Source organism: Mustelus asterias, chromosome 5, assembly GCF_964213995.1.
Source record: "Mustelus asterias chromosome 5, sMusAst1.hap1.1, whole genome shotgun sequence".
Taxonomy (NCBI): domain Eukaryota; kingdom Metazoa; phylum Chordata; class Chondrichthyes; order Carcharhiniformes; family Triakidae; genus Mustelus; species Mustelus asterias.
The window spans coordinates 26212642-26237895 of record NC_135805.1 but is presented as its reverse complement, the minus strand read 5'-3'; the positions used below and the strand labels follow the sequence as shown (position 1 = coordinate 26237895).

Genomic DNA, 25254 nt, shown 5'->3' with positions numbered 1-25254 from the left:
CTATAAGAAGGATGTGGAAGCGCTGGAAAGAGTGCAGAGGAGATTTACCAGGATGCTGCCTGGTTTGGAGTGTCGGTCTTATGAGGAAAGGTTGAGGGAGCTGGGGCTGTTCTCTCTGGAGCGGAGGAGATTGAGGGGAGACTTAATAGAGGTTTATAAAATGATGAAGGGGATAGATCGAGTGAACGTTCAAAGACTATTTCCTCGGGTGGATGGAGCTATTACAAGGGGGCATAACTATAGGGTTCATGGTGGGAGATATAGGAAGGATATCAGAGGTAGGTTCTTCACGCAGAGAGTGGTTGGGGTGTGGAATGGACTGCCTGCAGTGATAGTGGAGTCAGACACTTTAGGAACATTTAAGCGGTTATTGGATAGGCACATGGAGCACACCAGGATGGTAGGGAGTGGGATAGCTTGATCTTGGTTTCAGATGAAGGTCGGCACAACATCGTGGGCCGAAGGGCCTGTTCTGTGCTGTAATGTTCTATGTTCTATGTTCTATAAGAATTTATTCCCTTAAGGCATGGAGGTTATCAATGATGAAATAGGAAAATGGTATACTCTGTGCTAATAGTTTCTATTGCTTTAAAAAGATCAAACAATATTGACGTGCATATCAGTGCAGTTTAAACAATTCCCAATCATGGACACGCTAGTTGTTTGAAAAGCCTCGAACTTTGTCCTTATGAGATTGTGGCTGGCTCTGCGGATAATGGCAAAGTCTGTAGGGCGGACCAGCAAAATGGCCACAACACAACTGATCAGTTAAGTTTGCTTTAACTTCCAAGAGGAGATGGGTAGGGATTAGTACTGTCCAGCCCTGAATAAGTTCTGAATGCTCAGTCATTGAGGGTATTCTACACTGAGATCAATTTTGGACTTCAATGGGTTCAAGGGACATGAGGATGGATGGGAGAGTGGAGTTAATGCAGAGGATCAGCCATGACTTTATTAAAATAGCGGTTTCAGCGGTTATGTATGCCTACACCTACAGCAATTTTCACCTTTAGACATAGTGCAGATTTTTAGTCTGTGTTCTCACCAGCTTTTTGTACATTAACTCGGTCTTTAAGAAGCGCATCTGCAAGTAATTGTCGATAAAATGCCAACAGGTGGGTGCAGCAACTTGGGCCAACCAAAGTTTCTGGAAGCAAGCTGTGAATAAAGTAAGCAAGTACTCAATACAAGTCAATCACTGTTACATTATAGCTCTCGGATGTGAACCAATACTATTCCACAACTTCTGCAGTGTCCACACAGGAATGCAGCCACAGCTGCTAATAGGCGAATTAAGTTTCAGTATGTAATTACATTAATTTTCTCCATCATTTCAAAAAGCAAGACAAATCTAATCCAGCTAATTGCTCCAGCAACCTCCTCTAGCCTAACAACAATTTCTCCCTTTGTTTTTTTGATGATGAGCTTAATAGCCCTATAGAAATCAGAAATCACAGAAACCCTACAGTACAGAAAGAGGCCATTCGGCCCATCGAGTCTGCACCGACCACAATCCCACCCAGGCCCTACATATTTTACCCGTTAATACCTCTAATCTACGCATCCCAGGACACTAAGGGGCAATTTTTAGCATGGCCAATCAACCTAACCCGCACATCTTTGGACTGTGGGAGGAAACCAGAGCACCCGGAGGAAACCCATGCAGACACGAGGAGAATGTGCAAACTCCACACAGACCAAGCCGGGAATCGAACCCAGGTCCCTGGAGCTGTGAAGCAGCAGTGCTAACCACTGTGCTACCGTGCCGCCCCAGTGAATAGTGAATGGAAATAGTTCCTCTCTACTTATCTGATTAAAACCTAGGGACTATATTTCCACAGTGGCCCTTGACCACCACATAGAGGTCTGGAAACCCCGGAAAAATGCTGTTCACATTATTTTCTGGGGTTTCCACAGCGCTTCAGCTAAAGATACTCCAGATAAGCTGGGTATAATGGTTAGCATTGCTGCCCCACAGCACCAGGGAACCGGGTTCGATTCCCGGCTTGGGTCACTGTCTGCCTGCAGTCTGCATGTTCTCCCCGTGTCTGCGTGGGTTTCCTCCGGGTGTCCCGGTTTCCTCCCACACTCCAAAGATGTGCAAGTTAGGTGAATTGGCCATGCTAAATTCTCCCCGAGTATACCCAAACAGGCACTAGAGGATTTTCACATTAACTTCATTGCAGTGTTAATGTAAGCATACTTGTGACTAATAAATAAATAAAGATTCCCTAGAAATTCATTGTCCCACATATCCTAAAGGAATCAAAAATATTAGGCCCTCAAAGTTACTTGCACAGTGTTCAATGCTGGTCACCACACTACCAGAAGGATGTGGAGGCTTTGGAGAGGATACAGAAAAGATTTACCAGGATGTTGCCTGGTATGGAGGGGATTAGCTATGAGGAGAGGTTGGAGAAACTTGGTTTGTTCTCGCTGGAGCGATGGAGGTTGAACAAAGAACAAAGAACAATACAGCACAGGAACAGGCCCTTCGGCCCTCCAAGCCCGCGCCGCTCCCCGGTCCAGGATTGAATCCTGAATCCAGGATCCCCGCCCAATTTTCCAGCCTATCTACATACCAATATCCTATCCACCGAGCTGTCCCTCACAGCTACGATGCTTTGTTCATTACAACCTATTAACTCACCCCCACCCCCCCATTCCAGACCATGTGATCTCCAGGGAGAGGCGAAAACCCAGAGTGAAAAACCCCAGGGCCAATATGGGGAAAACAAATCTGGGAAATTCCTCTCCGACCCCCTGAGGCGATCGAAACGAGTCCAGGAGATCACAATAGCCCTGATCGGGAAATGCTTCCCAACCCTAGTCATTTCCACTTCCACGAACACCATATGAATTCCCTGCCCCCGAGACAGGTTCCCAACTATCCGCAGTCTCGCTCTGTACTGGCACCAGCAAGATGATCATAGAATGAAGCCTTGAAACGAGAAACAAGGAACAATTAGCCCGCGCCGCTCCCTGGTCCAAACTAGACCACTCTTTTGTATCCCTCCATTCCCACTCCGTTCATATAGCTGTCTAGATAAGTCTTAAACGTTCCCAGTGTGTCCGCCTCCACCACCTTGCCCGGCAACACATTCCAGGCCCCCACGACCCTCTGTGTGAAATATGTCCTTCTGATATCTGTGTTAAACCTCCCCCCCTTCACCTTGAACCTATGACCCCTCGTGAACGTCACCACCGACCCGGGGAAAAGCTTCCCACCGTTCACCCTATCTATGCCTTTCATAATTTTATACACCTCTATTAAGTCTCCCCTCATCCTCCGTCTTTCCAAGGAGAACAACCCCAGTTTCCCCAATCTCTCCTCATAACCAAGCCCCTCCATACCAGGCAACATCCTGGTAAACCTCCTCTGTACTCTCTCCAAAGCCTCCACGTCCTTCTGGTGGCGACCAGAACTGGACGCAGTATTCCAAATGCGGCCGAACCAACGTTCTATACATCTGCAACATCAGACCCCAACTCTTATACTCTATGCCCCGTCCTATAAAGGCAAGCATGCCATATGCCTTCTTCACCACCTTCTCCACCTGTGACGTCACCTTCAAAGATCTGTGGACTTGCACACCCAGGTCCCTCTGCGTCTCTACACCCTTTATGGTTCTTCCATTTATCGTGTAGCTCCTCCCTACATTATTCCCTCCAAAATGCATCACTTCGCATTTATCAGGATTGAACTCCATCTGCCATTTCCTTGCCCAAATTTCCAGCCTATCTATATCCTTCTGTAGCCTCTGACAATGTTCCTCACTATCTGCAAGTCCTGCCAGTTTTGTGTCGTCCGCAAACTTACTGATCACCCCAGTTACTCCTTCTTCCAGATCATTTATATAAATCACAAACAGCAGAGGTCCCAATACAGAGCCCTGCGGTACACCACTAGTCACAGGCCTCCAGCTGGAAAAAGACCCTTCCACTACCACCCTCTGTCTTCTATGACCAAGCCAGTTCTCCACCCATCTAGCCACCTCCCCCTTTATCCCATGGGATCCAACCTTTTTCACTAGCCTACCATGAGGGACTTTGTCAAACGCTTTACTAAAGTCCATATAGACAACATCCAGGTTGAGGGGAGACCTGATAGAAGTCTACAAGATTATGAGAGGCATGGACAAAGTGGATAGTCAGAAGCTTTTTCCCAGGGTGGAAGAGTCAATTACTAGGGGACACAGGTTTAAGGTGCGAGGGACAAGGTTTAAAGGAGATGTATGAGGCAGATTTTTCACACAGAGTAGTGGGTGCCTGGAACTCGTTGCCAGGGGAGGTAGTGGAAGCGGATACAGTAGTGACTTTTAAGGGGCGTCTTGACAAGTACATGAATAGAATGGGAATAGAGGGATATGGTCCCTGGAAGGGTAGGGGGTTTTAGTTAAGTCGGGCAGCATGGTCGGTGCAGGCTTGGAGGGCCGAAGGGCCTGTTCCTGCGCTGTAATTTTCTTTGTTCTTTATCTCAGTGGGACATAGCTGGTATTCAACAAAAAGAAAAGAAAGTATGACTTAAATTGGTATGGTTTGTTGGTCTCACAAGATAAATTACCACACAGATCATAAATACTTACTTTAGAATATTTCTCATCTTCTTAGTAGGCGACTTCAGCTTTATTAGTAGTTTTGGTTGTTTCCTGGTGGCCATCAGTTGTCCAAAAAGAGTAGCTAAAGCAGAAAGGCAAAACAAGATTAGGATATAGTTCAAGGATTCAGGAATATCTGCATAAAAATTGATACATCTCACCTCTCTTAGAAACTGTTGGATCAACTTCTAATCCTTTCTCATAAGGTGTTCCACCATTTAATACCATTTCATAGGTCCTATAATGTTCATGAAAAAAATACCAAACAATGCACAAGCATTAATATTTTTGATCTACTTCAGAAAAATCAAAGATGCGTGGATGTCATCATTGCGCAAGACATTTATACAAGTACCTGAGACATTCCAAGATGTATTACAAGAATAGGGAGGGCATTGCATAGGATGCGCAAATGAAGGTAAGAGAGGTAACTGAAAGTGTGGGAAACAAGCACATTTCCACAAAGCTCAAAAAGGAGGGCGAGGAAGGGTCCATTGATAGAACATAGAACAGTACAGCACAGAACAGGCCCTTCGGCCCACGATGTTGTGCCGAGCTTTATCTGAAACCAAGATCAAGCTATCCCACTCCCTATCATCCTGGTGTGCTCCATGTGCCTATCCAATAACCGCTTAAATGTTCCTAAAGTGTCTGACTCCACTATCACTGCAGGCAGTCCATTCCACACCTTATTGACCAAACTTTTGGTCACATATTCTAATACCTATTAATATGCCCATAGGAAGGGATTTTGTCACTGCCCCAAAGTCACGGAGGTTTTATTTCAAGTTTGTATGATCTCATGCTATCCTCTGGACCCTCCCCTCTCCGCAAGATAAGAAGTTACTGGGAAGCAAAACAAAGGCTTGACTTTGCATATGACTGATGGGAGGAGGCCCTCCTTAGGATCAACTCCACATCCTCTTATGCTTAGTTAAGCTTAATTCAAATTTAAAATTTTGCACTGATTTCACTTCACCAAGGCTGGAATTAGCATGCTCCTTTCAAACACAAACAACAAATGCGACAAGTGTTCACTGGCCCCTCCACACCATACCCACATGTTCAGGGAGTGTTCAAAGCTGGATGATTTTTGTCCTTTTGTCCTTGTCCTTTGATAGCCATATTTGGAATCCTATTTGAACTGGCCTGTCTCACTAAAATTGAGGCAGAAGGTGGCACAGTGGTTAGCACTGCTGCCTCATAGCGCCAGGGACCCGGGTTCAATTCCCGGCTTGGGTCACTGTCTGTGTGGAGTTTGCACATTCTCTCCATGTCTGTGTGGGTTTCCTCCGGGTGCTCCGGTTTCGTCCACAGTCCAAAAATGTGCAGGTTAGGTGGATTGGCCATGCTAAATTGCCCCTTAGTGCCGGGGGGACTAACCAGTTAAGGGTTAGTAAATGCATGGGTTTATGGGATGGGGCCTGGGTGAGATTGTGGTCGGTGCAGACCTGATGGGCCGAATGGCCTCCTTCTGCACTGTATGATCCTCTGATACTCTATGAAGTCATTGCGTTTGTTTCACTTATAGCCCGCAGGCTCCCCAAGCTACCCACTGCCATATCCCAGTTAGGAGACTTGATGTCTTTTATTTGGAGAAAATTAAATATATTATAAGAGGATCTACTGAGAAATTTTATCGTAGATGGCAGCATTTTGTCTCTTTCTTTAAACAGTTAATTATTGTTGATTGACTTTTAATTAATTTTTTTATAGTTTGTATCTGTTTGTTTACTGGGGGGGGTGGTGTGGGTGAACTGCTTCATTGTATTGTACTTTGTTTGTCTGTTCCTCAACTCTTTTTGAAAACCAATAAAAATAATTTGAAAAGGGCCACATTCTGCACCAGGACTATGCCCTAATTCAGGCGCCATTCAATTTCCAGCTCAAGAATCTTCATTAATGAAGAGTATAATATAATCTGTATTTTGATAACTCTATCTTATTTTAAAATACATGAGATTATGGCTGTAGCTGATCAGGTTACTTGCTGTATATTTTCTGAAGGGAGTGTGAGGGTATAGAGTTACTACTTAATCTAGTAGCAGTATTGCATCTAGGATCATGATTAATCTCATGCCTAATACAGTCAATTGGGGCAAAAGCAATCTCTTTCTCATTTTTAAGAACATGATTCTGGTAAGGGAAACATCGTCAGACCATTGAATAAAAAAACAGTGCTAAATAACTCAAAACAGTAAGAATTATGCGTACAGTTAAGATTTGCTTTTATATTTCCATTAATTGAGAAGTTCTGTTTTATAAAGCATTCGTTTACCTGTGGGGAACAGCATCACCATTAGCAGTAAACAGCTCCAGAAAAGCCCAGCCGCAGCTCAACTCCCCTTGGTGTCCAGTTGACTATGTTATGAAAGAGGTTCATTAAAAAGCATGCAGAATGCGAGGAAGAGAGTTTTTTTCCCAAACGTGGCATCTTTATTCGCGCTCAAACACAGTAAATAAACATTTATTTGAATTAAAATATGTAGCAATATTGCATTCGGATTGTTCTGGAGTTGCAAACTAAACTATCAACAAGCTTTTCATAACTAACTCACCGAACGAAAGTAGGTAATACCCAGTTCAAACAGAATGCCAATGCGTGGAGACTGGGAATTTGACCTAACAAAGCAGTCACCATCCAGCATGCTAGGAAGTATGCCAGTAACCTGGAATGATACAGAAAAATTAGAACATAAAATCTTCTCTTGTTACAGCAACTACAGATTAATAGTCTGATTTGTGAATAAACAAAATGTACCGACTAAAGTATAATCTCTCTGGTGGTATTTACAATTAGTTTTACACAAGATTAATTATCTTACTCTATAAATGATAGATAAGGCTAAAGTTATTTCTGAATTTAACAATGGATTTTGAAATTTATCTTAGTATTCATTCATCGTTAATACAAATGAGAATCCGGATTTATTGTTGCTAATTCAGATGTGCTGAACAGAAATCTTGGAACCAGGAAACGTACATTTCACTGACACCTTGTTAAATTCATTTGCGTGAAACACATTGGCAGTGGGACAGCAATATCTACATACAAGAATGGCAGACTAAGATAGCAAGAATTTGGGAAGGAATTATATGACAAAGATAAAAGCTAAACTAAATACGGTCTTCACCCAAGAGATATAAATCGCTTTATCTAGTGATAAAAATGTGCCACTATCTGAAGAAAATGCGATTAAATTGTTTGAAAGTTTGCAAAGTATATCAGTGTCTATCAGTGACTATAATGTCTCTTTTATTTCTTACTTTTCCCATGTATTCTTACTAGATAAGAAAAGCAAACATCCGTCCATAACTTGCGTTCCCCAGGATGTTGTAGCTACCGGGAGTGTGCGTGGTACTCCAAAGATGGGAGGCACCCACATAATCCTGGAAGTCCCCACTTAAGGATTGCATGGCAATTGCCTGGGAAGTTCAAACTTCCATTGGGAAATTACCATGCACTAGGAGCCATCTGAAAATAGGATTTAAATCACAGTCTTTGAATGCTTTGGACTGTCTTAATTATGCAAGAGAGATCATTAAACCAATTTCTAACTCCTGGATAACTAGAGCACTGACATCCCTTGACCCCCAATGCTCCAACTGAGACTATCCCCCATCCATCACACCCCCCTCTCCTTACTACCCTCACCAATCATTCCCCCCCCCTCCTCCACTCTCCACTGAACACATGACCCTTCCTCACCCCCAATTACCCTCCACACACTGAACTACCCACACCGATCAGTTCTGCCCCCCTTCTCCAAACTGATCACCCCGCCCCTTCCCACAGAACACGTGATAACCCCTGACACCCCGACTACCCTCACTGACCATCCCCAACTGACCACCTGACCCCTCCCTATCATACTGGTCACCAGGCCCCCACAACCCATCCCAACCTTACCTGTACTATGGCAGCTTGTGCCATTTGGCTTCCTTTCCCCTGGACTCTCCTGTCCTTGATTGACGGACAGCCTCAGGAACTCGCTGCACTGCACTATTCTCACCGAGTCGGAAGATCAGGCAGAAAGTTGCAGTTGCATTTTTGTGTCAGTAAAAAGGAGCGGAGTGGCAGCTGTGATTGCCACTCCACAGTAATTATGGCCCTAACATTTCAATGTAGTAGTGAGGGTTGCTGCACTGTCAGAACTACCAGTGAAGATGTTATGAAACTACTTGAAGAAGAGCAGGGATTTATTGCAAGGGGGGTGATGTGGTATAAAAGTAAGGAAGCTTGCTACAACTGTACTTACTGTGAGATAGAGTTTGTGTACAGTTTTTGTTTCCTCATTTACAGAGCGATGTGCTTGTATTGGAAGCCAGTTCAGAAAAAAATCACTGGGCTTATTCTCGACGTGAAGTCTTCGAAGCAAAGATTGAGCAGGTTGGGCCTCCATTTTTTTGGTGTTTAGAAAAGGGTGAGAGTGATCTTATTATAAGACTATAAAATATAGGAGCAGAATTAAGCCATTCAGCCCATCTGCTCCACCATTCAATCATGGCTGATATGATTCTCATCCCCATTCTCCTACCTTGATCCCCTTATTGATCAAGAGCCTATCTATCTCTGTCTTAAAGACACTCAAAGACGTGGCCTCCACAGCCTTCTGTGGCAACGAGTTCCACAGATTCACCACCCTCTGGCTGAAGAAATTCCTCCTCATCTCAGTTTTAAATATGAAACATAAGGCTTTGAAGGACTTGACGGGGTAGATGCTGTGACTAATTGTCCCCTTGTTGGGGAATCTAGAATAAGCGGGGATAGTCTAAAATAAGGGATCTTCCATTCCATAGAGAGCATTGAAGGCTGGGTCATTGAATACATTCAAGGCTGAGTCAGACTTTTTTTTCTTCATTTATGGGATGTGGGTTTTGCCAGCATTTATTGCCCATCCCTAACTGCCCTCCTTTTCGGAGGGCATTTCAGAGTCAACCACATTGCTGTGGATCTGGAGTCACATGTAGGCCAGGCCAGGTAAGGATGGCAGATTTCCTACCGTAAAGAACATTAGTGAACCAGATGGGTTTTTAGAACAATTGACAATGGTTTCATGGTCATCATTATAGACTTTTAATTCCAGATTTTTTTGTGGAATTCTAATTTCACCATCTACCATGGTGGGATTTGAACCAGAGTCCCCAGATCTTGCCCTGGGTCTCTGGATTGCTAGATCAAGTGACAATGCCACTGCCTCCATAGGGCAGTCAAGTTATTGGGGGGTGGGGAGAGGGGGGGGGCAGGAAAATGGAGTTGAGTCTCGATCAGATAAGTCCTGATGTTAGCGAATGGCAGAGCAGACTTGAGGGGCGAAATGGCCTACTGCTGCACTTGTTCTCGTGATCTTGACTAACATTTCTTCCTCAACCAAACTTCACCAAAACTGAACACATAATTTATCTCATTGTCTTGTATACAAAATGGTTGCATAAAAATACTTCAAAGTAATTCACTATACATGATAATTCTGAAATATGGGATGGTGCCATATAAAATATACACTGATCCATATTCTCCTTACATGGTAAGAAAGAGGACAGAGGTAAGCTATTGGATTTATCAAGTTTTGCCTGCAATTTTATTAATCATGTTTAGCATTGTTTAAATTTCAATTCCCTGCCCTTTCTCCATAATCAATAAGCCCACTTACTTTAGTATTTATCCTCATTGTGAGCACTTCAACTGATTCTGTGTCTGTTGCCTCTGCAGCAGTGCATTCCACATTTTTATAATTTGAAAAGGGACCTTCAGTATATGTGTACACATCATTGAAGATGGCAGCACTGACTGAGAAAAAAAAGTTAATAAGGCATACAGAATCCATGGCTTTATAAACAGATGCATAGAGTACAAAAGTGAGAGAGTTATGATGGACCTTTATAAAACGCTGGTTCCACCTCATCTGGATTAATGTGACCAACTGCAGGTATTATACTTTAGGAAGAATGAGAGGGTGACGGAGAGGATACAGAAAAGATTTACGTAAAGCGTTCTGGAGATGAGAGACTTCAGTTAGGTGGATAAAAGAGTGAAGCTGGGACTGTTCTCATTAGAGTAGAGAAGGTAGAGAAGAGATTTGATAAAGATGTTGAAGACCAGGAGGAGAATTTTATGCCTACCCACCCCCCCAGTGTGAAGAAATTTCTCCTCATTAAATAATCAGCTCCTTATCCTGAGATTGTAACCGGTGCTCGAGATTCCTCACATACCTTTAGTTCCTTTTCCTTCAAACACAAATAAAAATCATTCTTAAATATTGACACAGGCTTTATTTTATCACTTAATTCCGATAGTGCATTCCACAGCCTCACAAACCTGTGTTAAAAAAAAGAGTGAAAGGTAAACCTACTCTCGGAGAAAAGGTCCATGATTTGGGATTTTTTACGTGCCAGGTTGCTCTGACTGTATGTATATTGCTGAGAACCTGGAACACAGTAACAATGAAGAGCAATGAACAAGTACTAATTACAGTGCAGAATAACACGGATAAATTGATTCTGCTTCATCGTATTCCTAGCTTTTCCCAACACACACACAGGAATGTTCTGGCTAGATAGGGACGGCTGATTTATTATAGAATCATAGTTTGAATCATAGAACCTACAGTGCAGAAGGAGGCCATTTGGCCCATCGAGCCTGCACCAACAACAGTCCCACCCAGGTCCTATCGCCGTAACCCTCCTAATCCCCCTGACACACTAAGGGGCAATTTAGCATGGCCAATTAACCTAACCCGCACGCACATCTTTGGACTGTGGGAGGAAACCAGAGCACCCGGGGGAAACCCACGCAGACGCGAGGAGAACGTGCAGACTCCACGCAGATAGTCATCTGAGGCTGAAGTTGAACCCGGGTCCCTGGCGTTGTGAGGCAGCAATGCTAACCACTGTGTCACCGTGCCGCCAGAAGGTTATCATCAACCTTCAAGCCACAACTGAGCATCATGATCCCCAATGCCCACTAGCAGCCACCTAATGTGGGAGAACACAGATAGAAAACAATCCATGCCAATTTGCAAAGTAAAACAGAGCAAATTCCTCTCCAACTCCCAAAGACATGTTCAAGATCCCAAATACTCTTTGGAACCTGTAATATCAGGACAGCTGGGGACTTGTCCAGCTCTTCGTAAGACACTTGCAACTCCTTCCAAATGTCAATGATCGTCTCTGAAAAGACAAACCACCTGATGTCTAATCAATTCCATCTTTAAGTAGCGTACACTCTCCATATCTTACTCAAATGCCCAAATCTTAGCAGAGTTATGGAGACTGTTATGGTGAGCGGTACCCAGATTTGGAAGTCCTGCTGCCATTTCTGCCAGGTCCCACTTTGGCCGGTAGGGGAAAGGGGAGAGGGCATGACTCAAAAAATCAGGGAAACCCAAGCTCAACAGGGCCATTTGAACTCACAGCTAAATTTAAACTGACCCCATTTCTGATGTAACAAAGGCCTTGGCTCACATTGTGGGAGTTACAAATTTATTGAGTAGAGGTGAATGACTGAAGGGCCGATAAGGTCTGCGGAAGGGATGTGAACTTCTAAGAATTTTTTTAAAAGATCGCGGTCAGAATTTTACCACTCCGCCCGCCACAGGAATCGGAGCAGGTGAGGGGCGGACCATGGAAAAGTCCGCTGACCCCAGGCGGGATTTTAATGTTTTGGGACAAGCGAGGTTGTAAATTCCCGCCCCGTGTGTCAACGAAAGGTTAAAAAAAACTGTTCTAGCAGTTACTATAACTGCTTGTTGACATTTTTCCAAGGGCGATTGTGATATTATTATTATTCCTTAGAAACCCTACAGTGCAGAAGGAGGCCATTCGGCCCATCGAGTCTGCACCGACCACAATCCCACCCAGGCCCAACCCCCACACATCTACCCACCAATCCCTCCAACCTACGCATCCCAGGACTCCAAGGGGCAATTTCTAACCCGGCCAATCAACCTAACCCGCACATCTTTGGACTGTGGGAGGAAACCGGAGCACCCGGAGGAAACCCACGCAGACACGAGGAGAATGTGCAAACTCCACACAGACAGTGACCCAAGCCGGGAATCGAACCCGGGACCCTGGAGCTGTGAAGCAGCAGTGCTAACCACTGTGCTACCGTGCCGCCCTTGGCTGCTGGCTACAACCGATAATTATCTCAGCGGTGGAGTTCAAATTCACTGCTGGATTACAGCTCAAAAATGTTGCAGAGAAGGTTCATTCCAGGGATTGGTGGGATGAGAAGGGTTTGTCTTATGAGGAAAGGTTGGACAGGGTTGAGCCTGCATCCAACGGAGTTTTAAAAAAATGAGGTGATCTTATTAAAACATACAAGGTCAAGTCAGGAAGGTGGAGGTGGTGGTGGAAACTTACAGAGTGGTTGCTGAAATGATGTTTCCCCTTGTGGGAGACCAGAATTAGGGGACACAGTTTAAAAATAGAGGCCCTCCCACGGAGCAGAAAAGTATTGTATCTTGTCATGTTTAAGTATTTCGACTGGTAAAAGCAACCCTAATTCTTTTTTTGTGATAATTAAACTGTATTGTTAAATAAAGTTTGTTTTGATAAAAGTTTCCTAGTGGGTCAACAGAATCACACCTGGAGTGAAATCGTTTATGCTCACACTAATGCCAAGATAAAAAATAGTTGGCATCCAGGCTAACTTCATAGTGTATCTTGGAGTTTCTGAACTGGTTCCTAACAATGTTATTGCTCTATGCTGAGTTCATTCCTCCACCCTGCCAAAGTGCTCATTGACTCTATGTCACCTGAATAGCCATGAATATAATTTTCGATAATTAGGGTCTATCATTTCCTGTATATCTTTCCAACCTTCTTAAATATTGGAGTGACATTGGCAATTTCCCGATCCAATGGGATAATACCTAAATCAAGAGAGTTTTGGAAAATTATGGATGAAGGCATCCACAATTTTTGCGCTTGTCTTTTACTTTAGGACGGAAACCATCAACTGGTAAGTTCAAGTTCCACTACAGACCCGAGTATAAAACCTAAGCTGATACTCCAGTGCAATACCAGAACGTACTGCACTGTCAGAGGCGTAATTTTTTGCATGAAACTTTAAACCAATGCACTCTCTGGTGCGTGCAAAAGGTCCCAACTTATTATAGTGAGGAACAAGACTAGATCCTAGTCCTAGATGCCCCAACCAATATGTACCCCTAACCAACATCACCAAGATACTTTATCTGACCTTCATTGCAAAGCAGTTTCTAAGACTGACTTGGATGCAAACTAGCTGCACTCCTACCTTCCAACTGCGGTTATTTTTTTTTAGAAAGTAACTGATTGGCACTTTGGGAAGCCTTGCATTTGTGAAGGGCATTTTACAAAGGAATAGCTTTCTTTCTCTCATTGGCTCCATTATAGGCAGATGATCCTTGTGAACTAATTGCCCTCATAGCAGCCTATCCAGGTTGTGTCCAGGTGATACATACAACATTCTACCATATAGAATTCACTGCAAATGAAGGATTTAACCAGTAGGTGACTTACCCTTTGACCATCAAAAAGACAGAAACGAATCTGCCTGCTTAGTACCTGCACAGCAGACCCAGGCAAAGGAATCATTCTGGCACTCCACAATGTAAACTTAAGTGATATAAATGACTTCCTCGGATGGAGCTGCAGATATCAAAAAAATTAAATGTTTAAACTTTTTAAAGTTTAAAGATTATTTATTAGTTTCACAGCAATAAAGTTACTGTGAAAATCCCCTAGTCGCCACACTCCAGCGCCTGTTCGGTTACGCTGAGGGAGAATTTAGCATCGCCAATGCACCTAACCAGCACATCTTTCAGACTGTGGGAGGAAACCGGAGCAGCCGGAGGAAACCCATGCAGACACAGGGAAAACGTACAGACTCCGCACAGTGACCCAAGCCAGGAAACAAACCCGGGTCCCTGGCTCTGTGAGGCAGCAGTGTGAACCACTGTGCCGTCTAATGGAAATGCTAATCTCATATTGGTTAAATATGTGCAAATTTTTTTTATTCATTCGTAGGACATGGGCATCACTGACTGGTCAGCATTTATTGCCCATCCCTAATTGCCCAAGGGCGGTTGAGAGTCAACCACATTTCTGTAGCTCTGGAGTCACAAGTAGACCAGACCAGGTAAGGACAGCAGATTTCCTTCTCTAAAGATCATTAGTGAACCAGATGGGCTTTTCCAACAATTGACAATGGTTTCACGTTCATCAGTAGATTCTTAATTCCAGATTTTTTAAAAATTCAGTTCAAATTCCACCATCTGCCATGGCAGGATTTGAACCCAGGTCCCCAGAACATGAGCTGAGTTTTTGGATTAATAGTCTAGCGATAATACCACTAGGCCATCACCTTCCAAGTGCTTTGCAAATGTTTGTTAATTCATTCCTCTCCGGAGCTTGATTAAGATTCTTTCGACTGTATGTTGAGGCAAGCAGTTTGAGTATAAAAGACATAATTTATACTTGAAATATGATATTAAACCAAAACTTTTCCAGATAGGAATAAATATTACTAGCACTATCGGAAGTACTATTTTGCCAATCTGCCTTCAACATAATCAACACAAAAATAAACCAGAAAAATTCATCATTCATCTTATTGCTGTTTGTGGGGTCTTGTGAACACAACATGGTGACCATGAGGTCGTGAATGTAGCCCAATCCACCATGCAAAACAGCCTCCCATCCATTGACTCTGTCTACACTTTCTGCTGCCTCGGAAAAGCAGCCAGCATAATTAAGGACCCCACGCACCCCGGACATTCTCTCTTCCACCTTCTTCCTTCGGGAAAAAGATACAAAAGTCCGAGGTCACGTACCAACCGACTCAAGAACAGCTTCTTCCCTGCTGCTGTCAGGCTTTTGAATAGACTTACCCTGCATTAAGTTGATCTTTCTCCACACCCTAGCTATGACTGTAACACTACGTTCTGCACTCTCTCATTTCCTTCTCTATGAACGGTATGCTTTGTCTGTATAGCGCGCAAGAATACTTTTCACTGTATATTAATACATGTGACGATAATAAATCAAATCAAATATCATCCAGAATATTATCAAACGCTACTCTATAAAATACTTTTTGCAAAGCTTTTGACTGGATATGGCATTGAACAAAATCAAGCATTATTTATGTCACATACAGTTCTCGTCCTACAAGCATTTTCCACAGTGACCAAGAACACTGCAATAAGTTGCATTCCTGTTTTATCTTGAAGAAGATAGGATTTTTAAGAGGATTGGACTGATTACACAGGGGGCATGGCTGAGGTACTAGATGCATTTGTCTTTACCAAGGAAGATGCTGTTACACAAGTCATGATGAAAGTGGAGGTAGTACAGATACTTGAAGGGTTTAAACCTGATTGGATAGGTTGTAAGTACTTAAAATTGATAAGACATCAGAATCGGATGAGATACATCCAAAGATACTTAGGGAAATGAGAGTGGAAATTGCAGAGGCTTTGGCCATAATTTTCCAATCTTCCTTAGATTCGGGTGGTATCAGAGGCCTAGAGAATTGCAAATGTTACACCCTTGTTCAAACTAGGGTGTAAAATAGGCCCAGCAACCACAGGCCAGTCAGTTTAACCTTGGTGATGTGGAAGCTTTTAGAAATGATAATTTGGGACAAAAATGTGACTTGGGCAAATGCAAGTTAATTCAGGAAAGTCAGTATGGATTTATTAAGGGAAAATTATGGTCGACTAATTTGAGTTTTTAGACGAGGTAGAAGATAGGATTGGTGTTTTTCATATGATATATACGGACTTCAAAAAGACATTTGAAATGTCATTCAATAGATTTGTGAGCAAAGTTAGAGTTCACTCAACTGATTCTGGAGATGAAGTGGTTGGACATGAATGGACATGCGTCCATTGCAGTTTAGAAGAATAAGAGATGATCTTACTGAAACATAAAAGAATATAAGGGGACTTGATGGGGGAGATGGGAAAGGATGTTTCCTCGTGGGTGAATCTAGAACTAGGAGCTACTGTTTAAAATAGATGGTCTCCCACTGAATATGGAGATGAGGAGAATCTCTTTTGAGTCATTAGTCTGTTCAATTCTCCTCCCCAGAGAGCAAGGATGCAGAGTCACAAATACTTTAAAGGCCGAGTTGGATAGATTCTTAACTGACAAGGGAATCAAGGAGATGGGGGGGGAAGGATGGAAAGTAGGGCCACCAGCAGATCAGCCATGATCTTACCAAATAACAGAGCAGGCTCAAGAAGCCAAATGGTCTACTGCTGCTCCCAATTCGTATGTATATAGCACTCAAGGAATAAAAGAACAGTATCAACATGGATACAAAATTGGTTGAGTGACAGGATATAATATTTGCAAGGCTCTACAATTACCTGGCAGGTGAAAGTAATTGATTTACTTATTCGGAAAGAATTATTTACGAGGGAGGACAACAAAGACCTCCGTACTCTTCAACTCTGAAGGGTCAACTCCTGAGCTCAAGCGCCATTCTTCATTCTCCACAACGCGAGCTTGGACTCGCACTCCACCTCTGCAGAACCTGAATTTGGACATGGATGGCACTGCCGGGGCCAGGGTCTGAAGTGGGGGCCTTTGCCGATCCCATAACGGGGCTTCACTAACTTGATTTGGGGTGGGGGAAATGCACTGGTAGCGTCAATTAGGGAGGGGGCACAGAAACAATGTTCTCAGATGCACCACTTGGGGCTTTGGTGCAGGAGGTGAACAAGAGAAGGTACATCCTTGTGTGCCATACCACACCCTGGAGACTTTAAAACTTTCAACAGCAGCATAAATCAACCACACTTTCACAAACTCGGCAAGAGTCTCAAGCGGCAACTAATCTTAAAGTAGTTGATTATCCTTTTATAGTGCTGGTACTGTGGTAGTGGAGGACGGGTACTTCCTGCTGCTGAACACGTCTCGTCTTAACTTAACAAAACTGAACTTAAGCTGATGCATTTGGATCAAAAATGGCACTGCTGAAGTCAATCAGCTTTATGCACTAATCAAAAACACAATGTGCTGACTCTGCATAATTCTGGTACATGCACAATGCACTCACTACCTCAGCAAACTGATAGTGTCTGCACATGATGTGGAGATGCCGGCGTTGGACTGGGGTAAACACAGTAAGAAGTCTCACAACACCAGGTTAAAGTCCAACAGTTTTATTTGGTAGCAAAATCCACTCGCTTTCAGAGCGCTCGCTGCTCCTTCGTCAGGTGAGTGGGAGTTCTGTTCACAAACAGGGCACACAGAGACACAAACTCAATTTACAAAATAATGGTTGGAATGCGAGTCTTTACAGGTAATCAAGTCTCAAAGGTACAGACAATGTACCCGCTACGACAGCGGATGAATGAACACCGCTTGACAATCACCAGGCAAGAGTGCTCTCTTCCTGTTGGGGAGCACTTCAGCGGTCACGGGCATTCGGCCTCTGATCTTCGGGTAAACGTTCTCCAAGGCGGCCTTCACGACACACGACAAGGCAGAATCGCTGAGCAGAGACTGATAGCCAAGTTCCGCACACGAGAGGACGGCCTCAACCGGGATCTTGGGTTCATGTCACACTATCTGTAAACCCCATGACTTGCCTGGGCTTGCAAAATCTCACTAACTGTCTGGAGACAATACACATCTCTTTAACCTGTGCTTAACGCTCTCTCCACTCACATTGTCTGTACCTTTGAGACTTGATTACCTGTAAAGACTCGCATTCCAACCATTATTTTGTAAATTGAGTTTGTGTCTTTATATGCCCTGTTTGTGAATAGAACTCCCACTTACCTGACGAAGGAGCAGCAAGCACTCCGAAAGCTAGTGGATTTTGTTACCAAATAAACCTGTTCGACTTTAAGCTGGTGTTGTGAGACTTCTTACAGTGTGTGCACATGCAGCAGGTTCATTATGGAACAGCTCCAAAATTACAGATGAACAAAACTCCAGTGATATCTTCAGCCAGAGTTCAAAACCCTATCCCTCCATTATGCAAGCTGCTAGAAGAACTGTGAAAAGGTAGGAGGCAGCTCAAATGGAACATTTATTTATTTATTCGTCACAAATAAGGCTTACATTAACCCTGCAATGAAGTTACTGTGAAATTCCCCTAGTCACCACAATCTGGCGCCTGTTCAGGTCAATGCACCTAACCAGCATGCCTTTCAGAATGTGGGAGGAAACCGGAGCACCCAGAGGAAACCCGCGCAGACACGGGGAGAACGTGCAAGCTCCACACAGACAGTGACCCAAGCCGGGAATCGAACCCAGGTCCCTGGCTTTGTGAAGCAGTAGTGCTAACCACTGTGCCACCATGCCGTCCATAAACACTGGCATGGGCTAGTTGGGCCAAGTGGCCTGTTGCTGCGTCACATATTCTGTGTAATCTATGTAAAAAACAGTGGGAGGACCGAGAGCACTGGGGTGCAGCAAGAGAGACAGCACTCCAAAAACAATGGGAGATCCTACAGCACAGCAGAGATAAAAGGAGTGGCGGAGTGAGAACAAAAAAAAACAAGGAGTGACACTACTGGACAGCAGTGATTTCAGTGAGTTGGAGGCAAACAGCGGAGGCATTCTGAAATGACACGGATCAGAATGAGCCTCAGCATCCGCGATCAAGTTTAAAAAAGTGATGTCAGCATAAGGGAAGGTGCTGAACTGTGTGAAGCTGGTTAGGTTTTTTGAAATATATAAGTCTATAATAGCTCTTCAGTTTATTTTTGTTTAGTTTGTCTAATAAATTGAGGTATAGCAGGGCACCATAGTCCTGTGGGATGCATATCCTATTCCATCTGGGAACTCCAGAACGCTTGTCATGTCCTAATAAATCACACATTGGTGAGATGATGACACAGCAGAAGTCCAAGCTAATGGTCCGGGGACATGGGTTCAAATCCCACCACGGCTGCTGGTGACATTTAAATTCAGTGGATAAAATCTGGAATATAAAGTTAATCTCAATCATACCATGAAACTACCAAGTGTTATAAAAACAAATCTGGTCCCACAAATGTCCTTTAGGAAGAAATCTGCCATTCTTACTTGGTATGGTTCAGATCCATAGTAGGCTCTTGACTGTCCTCTAAAATGGCCCAACAAGCCACTCAATTAAATTAAAGATGGGCAACAAATGCTGTCCATATTCTATGAAGGGATTAAAATAAAACATGTGCAGGAAGTGTCTTCAGCTAGAGTAGTTCATGCTCTGAATTTTGGAGCTTGAGCAGCAGCTAGCATTACTGCAATGTGGCCATGAGGCCAACAGTTAGGGGACTGCACATTTCTGGATATGGTTTTCCTGCAACTTAAGGGAGTGCAGGCAATCAACGAGAACCAGACAGGGAATTTAGGAGTCATCGGACTGTATCTCGTTCTCCAATTAGTTTTCTGTTCTGAATACCAATGAAAGTAATGGTTCCCCTGGGGATGCAGCCAAAGCCACAGCACCACAGGTTACTGAGTTATAAAGGAGGCACAGGAGGGAGTTTCAGAAAGCAACAGTAATAGGGGAATCAACAGTGAGAGGAACAGGCAGGTGTTTCTGCAGTCTCAGACATAAATCTAGCATGTTATGTTGCCTCCATGATGCCAGGAACAAAATGTCACTGAGCAGCTGCAGAGCACTCATGGGTCATACTAGTACTAACATCATAGGTAGAAAGTCAAACTTAGGGAGCTAAGAAGAAAACTAGGAAGCTGCACCTCAAAGGGAGTAATCTTCAACTATGAGCAGGACAGAACAGCTGCATGTGTGACTGGAGAAAAGATGCAGGAGAGAAAGCTTTAGGTTCCACAGTCACGGAATCAGTTCTGGGAGAAGTGGGGGCCTGTACAAGCTGAATGGGCTGCAATTCAACAGAAATCATAGCCAATGTCCTTGTGGGGTGTTTTTGCTTTTATTTAGGCCAGTATATATTGCCTATCCATAATTGCCCTTAGAACATAGAACATTACAGCGCAGTACAGGCCCTTCGGCCCTCGATGTTGCGCCGACCAGTGAAACCAATCTAAAGCCCCTCTAATCTACCCTATTCCAATATCATCCATATGTTTATCCAATAACCATTTGAATGCTCTTAATGTTGACGAGTCCACTACTGCTGCAGGCAGGGCATTCCACGCCCTTACTACTCTCTGAGTAAAGAACCTACCTCTAACATCTGTCCTATATCTCTCACCCCTCAATTTAAAGCTATGTCCCCTCATGCTAGCCATCACCATCCGAGGAAAAAGGCTCTCACTATCCACCCTATCTAATCCTCTGATCATCTTGTATGCCTCTATTAAGTCACCTCTTAACCTTCTTCTCTCTAACGAAAACAACCTCATGTCCCTCAGCCTTTCCTCACACGATCTTCCCACCATACCAGGCAACATCTTGGTAAATCTCCTCTGCACCCTTTCCAACGCTTCCACATCTTTCTTATTAATGCGGCGCCCAGAACTGTACGCAATACTCCAAGTGCAACCGCACCAGAGTTTTGTACAGTTGCAGCATGACCTCATGGCTCCGAAACTCAATCCCTCTACCAATAAAAGCTAACACACCGTATGCCTTCTTAACAACCCTATCAACCTGGGTGCCAACTTTCAGGGATCTATGTACATGGACACCCAGATCCCTCCGTTCCTCCACACTACCAAGTATCGTACCATTAGCCCAGTTCTCTGTATTCCTGTTACTCCTTCCAAAGTGAATCACCTCATACTTTTCCGCATTAAACTCCATTTGCCACCTCTCAGCCCAGCTCTGCAGCTTATCTATGTCCCTCTGTAACCTGCCACTTCCTTCCGCACTGTCTACAACTCCACTGACTTTAGTGTCATCCGCAAATTTACTAACCCATCCTTCTATGCCCTCATCCAGGTCATTTATAAAAATGACAAACAGCAGTGGCCCCAAAACAGATCCTTGCGGTACACCACTAGTAACTGAACTCCAGGATGAATATTTCCCATCAACTACCACCCTCTGTTTTCTTACAGCTAGCCAATTCCTGATCCAAACCACTAAATCACCCTCAATCCCATGTGTCCGTATTTTCTGCAAAAGCTTACCATGGGGAACCTTATCAAACGCTTTGCTGAGATCCATATACACCACATCAACCGCTTTACCCTCGTCCACCTCTTTGGTCACCTTCTCAAAGAACTCAATAAGGTTTGTGAGGCACGACCTACCCTTCACAAAACCGTGCTGACTATCCATAATCAAATTAGTCCTTTCTAGGTGATTATAAATCCCATCTCTTATAATCCTTTCCAAAACTTTGCCCACAACAGAAGTAAGGCTCACCGGTCTATAATTACCAGGGTTGTCCCTACTCTCCTTCTTGAACAAGGGGACAACATTTGCTATCCTCCAGTCTTCTGGCACTGTTCCTGTAGACAATGACGACACAAAGATCAAAGCCAAAGGCTCTGCAATCTCCTCTCTAGCCTCCTAGAGAATCCTAGGATAAATCCCATCCGGCCCAGGGGACGAATCTATTTTTACCATTTCCAGAATTGCTAACACCTCCTCCTTATGAACCTCAATCCCATCCAGTCCAACAACCTGCATCTCAGTACTCCCCTCGACGACACTGTCCCTCTCCTGTGTGAATACCGATGAAAAATATTCATTTAGTGCCTCTCCTATCTCTTCAGACTCCACGCACAACTTCCCACTACTGTCCTTGACTGGCCCTAATCTTACCCTAGTCATTCTTTTACTCCTGACATACCTATAGAAAGCCTTAGGGTTTTCCTTGATCCTACCTGCCAAAGACTTCTCATGTCCCCTCCTGACTCTTAACTCTTTCTTTAGGTCCTTCCTGCCTAACTTGTAACTCTCAAGCACCCTAACTGAGCCTTCACGTCTCATCTTAACATAAATCTCCTTCTTCCTCTTCACAAGAGATTCAACCTCTTTAGTAAACCACGATTCCCTCACACGACTGCTTCCTCCCTGCCTGACAGTTACATATTTATCGAGGACGCGTAGTAGCTATTCCTTGAACAAGCTCCACATTACAATTGTGCCCATCCCCTGCAGTTTCCTTCCCCACCTTGGTAAGGTGGTGGTGAGATACCTTCTTGAACCACCACAGTCCCTATGGTGGAGGTACACCCACAGTGCTGTTAGGGAGGAAGTTCAGGATTTTGACCCAGCGACAGTGAAGAAGTAGCGGTATGTTTCCAAGTCAGGATGGTCATGGCGTATAAATCAATGATAAACAAAATAAACTTTACTCACACCACCATGTGCTTTATCCCATTGAATGTCTTCAAATGATAACTTGGACTGGGTTAACTTCGGCTGCAAATAAGAACTCATGTGAAATTCAGTTCCTGCGAAGGGAAAATGCAAAATGAGACCATGAGTATTTGTTTGAACAGTTGTTGGTGTAACCAAGGATACAGTCAGCCTACAGGACACTAGGCCCAAAACACTATCAGAAACAAAAAAAAACTGATGGGACAGGTCAGCAGACCAATGCATACATCTCCTTATAGCTGGTTCAAGAGTAGTTACAAACTGGGAGTAGGCCATCCACAGTCAGACAACAATTTATATTTCTTCGCCTGTAAAAAGCTACATTGTTTGCTGATGCTCTTCACCTTGTACTCATCAGGATATTCACAAGAACAAAATGAAAGGAAAATCAATAAAGTTGAGTGCTAATTTATTGGCACATGGACACTGATTGGTAGAGGTGCTGCCATGGAGAATGCAACAGTTGATAGAGACTGAGTTAACTGCCAAGCAGACAAGTTCTGTACCACAAACAGCTATTTACATTTTTGTCAACTGAATGAAACGTCTCAAGGCATTTCACAGGAGCATTTTGAAACAAAATGTGACATTGAGCAACATAGGGAGATATTAGCTCAGGTGACTAAATGGGCAGATTTTAAGGAGTGCCATAGAAGCCAGAAAGAGAGGTGTAGAGAGGGATTGCAGAGTTTGGGACCAAGGTAATTGGAAGCACCAACACTGAACTGATTTGAATTGGGAGAGTTCAAGAGGCCAGAATCCAAGCAGCCCAGAGAGGGTTTTGGGATTGGAGGAGATAACAGAGATGAGGAGGGAGTGAGGGATGTCATTGAGAAATTAAAGGAAATAGATGAGAATTTTTAAATCGAGATTTGTTTTACCAGTGATCAATGTATGTTATTAAGCATAGGGGTGATGGACTTGGTGCACATTAGAACACAGGCACCATAGTTTTAGCTGGCATCAAGAACACAGATGGTAGAATGTTGGAGATCAACCAGGAGTTTGTTGAAATAATCAAGTATAGAGTAACAAAGGCATGAATAAGAGTATCAGAAAATGACAAAGACAGGTGCAAAGTCAGGCAATATTACAGAGGTGGAAATGGACAGTCCAGTGTAGGCGCAAGTATGTGGTCAGAATCTCATCTAAAATATGACATCAAGGTTACAAACACTCTGATTTAGATTCAAAGAGTTTTAAGTTCAAGTTTATTTATTAGTGTCACAAGTAGGCTTACATTAACACTGCAATGAAGTTACTGCGAAAATCCCCGAGTCGCCACACTCCAGCAACCTGTTCGGGTACACTGAGGGAGAATTTAGCATGGCCAATGCACCTAACCAGCATGTCTTTCGGACTGTGGGGGGAAACCGGAGCACCCGGAAGAAACCCACACAGAGAACATGCAGATTCTCCACAGAGTGAGACCCAAGCCAGGAATCGAACCCGGGTCCCTGGTGCTGTGAGGCAGCAGTGCTAACCACTGTGCCACCCACTATGCCACCCAAGAACATTCTTGCAACCCCTCAGGAACCCCTCTGGAATCAGGTGAGCTGAGTCCTACCCTGCTGAATGACAAAGGAGAGGAGTTGGAGGAGGATGGCTTGGTCACCTTCATTGAAGGGTTTTAAAATGGTCAAGAAGGACAAGGAGGGAGAGTTTACCTGTGTCACAGTCATAGAGGGTGCAGTTTGTGAATTTAATAAAGCTGTTTCAGTAGTCTGGTAGGGACAGAAACCTGATAGGAGTGATTCCAACCTGGAATTCCTGAATGGCAAGATAATTCAGGGAAAATTCTCCAAGAAATATAGCACTCCTTAGTCTGGGATAAAATCTGCCATTATATTGCAAAGATCTAAACAGTGATCACACTTTTGTTCTTGTCAAAAATCAAAACTCATCTAGCCATTGCTAAAATCCTTATCCACGACACATGACTCCTAGATTCAAGTGAGGAACATTGTCAGAGGCTACAGAAGGATATAGATAGGCTGGAAATTTGGGCAAGGAAATGGCAGATGGAGTTCAATCCTGATAAATGCGAAGTGATGCATTTTGGTGGGAATAATGTAGGGAGGAGCGACACGATAAATGGAAGAACCATAAAGGGTGTAGAGACGCAGAGGGACCTGGGTGTGCAAGTCCACAGATCTTTGAAGGTGACGTCACAGGTGGAGAAGGTGGTGAAGAAGGCATATGGCATGCTTGCCTTTATAGGACGGGGCATAGAGTATAAGAGTTGGGGTCTGATGTTGCAGATGTATAGAACGTTGGTTCGGCCGCATTTGGAATACTGCGTCCAGTTCTGGTCGCCACACTACCAGAAGGACGTGGAGGCTTTGGAGAGAGTACAGAGGAGGTTTACCAGGATGTTGCCTGGTATGGAGGGGCTTGGTTATG

General features: G+C 43.8%; 1 protein-coding gene across 1 annotated transcript in view; it reads right to left on the bottom strand.

Annotated features, from left to right (window-relative positions):
• The window catches only part of nphp1 (nephronophthisis 1), an 88788-nt gene that overhangs the window by 17649 nt on the left and 45885 nt on the right, over positions 1-25254 (bottom strand). Inside the window, exons 10-17 of the mRNA XM_078212305.1 lie at positions 22831-22925; positions 14106-14234; positions 10952-11026; positions 7157-7267; positions 6877-6959; positions 4760-4836; positions 4587-4680; positions 1046-1158 (exon numbers count right to left, since the gene is read on the bottom strand). Coding sequence (XP_078068431.1) covers positions 1046-1158; positions 4587-4680; positions 4760-4836; positions 6877-6959; positions 7157-7267; positions 10952-11026; positions 14106-14234; positions 22831-22925 — 777 coding nt within the window. The remainder of the gene's footprint in view (positions 1-1045; positions 1159-4586; positions 4681-4759; positions 4837-6876; positions 6960-7156; positions 7268-10951; positions 11027-14105; positions 14235-22830; positions 22926-25254) is intronic.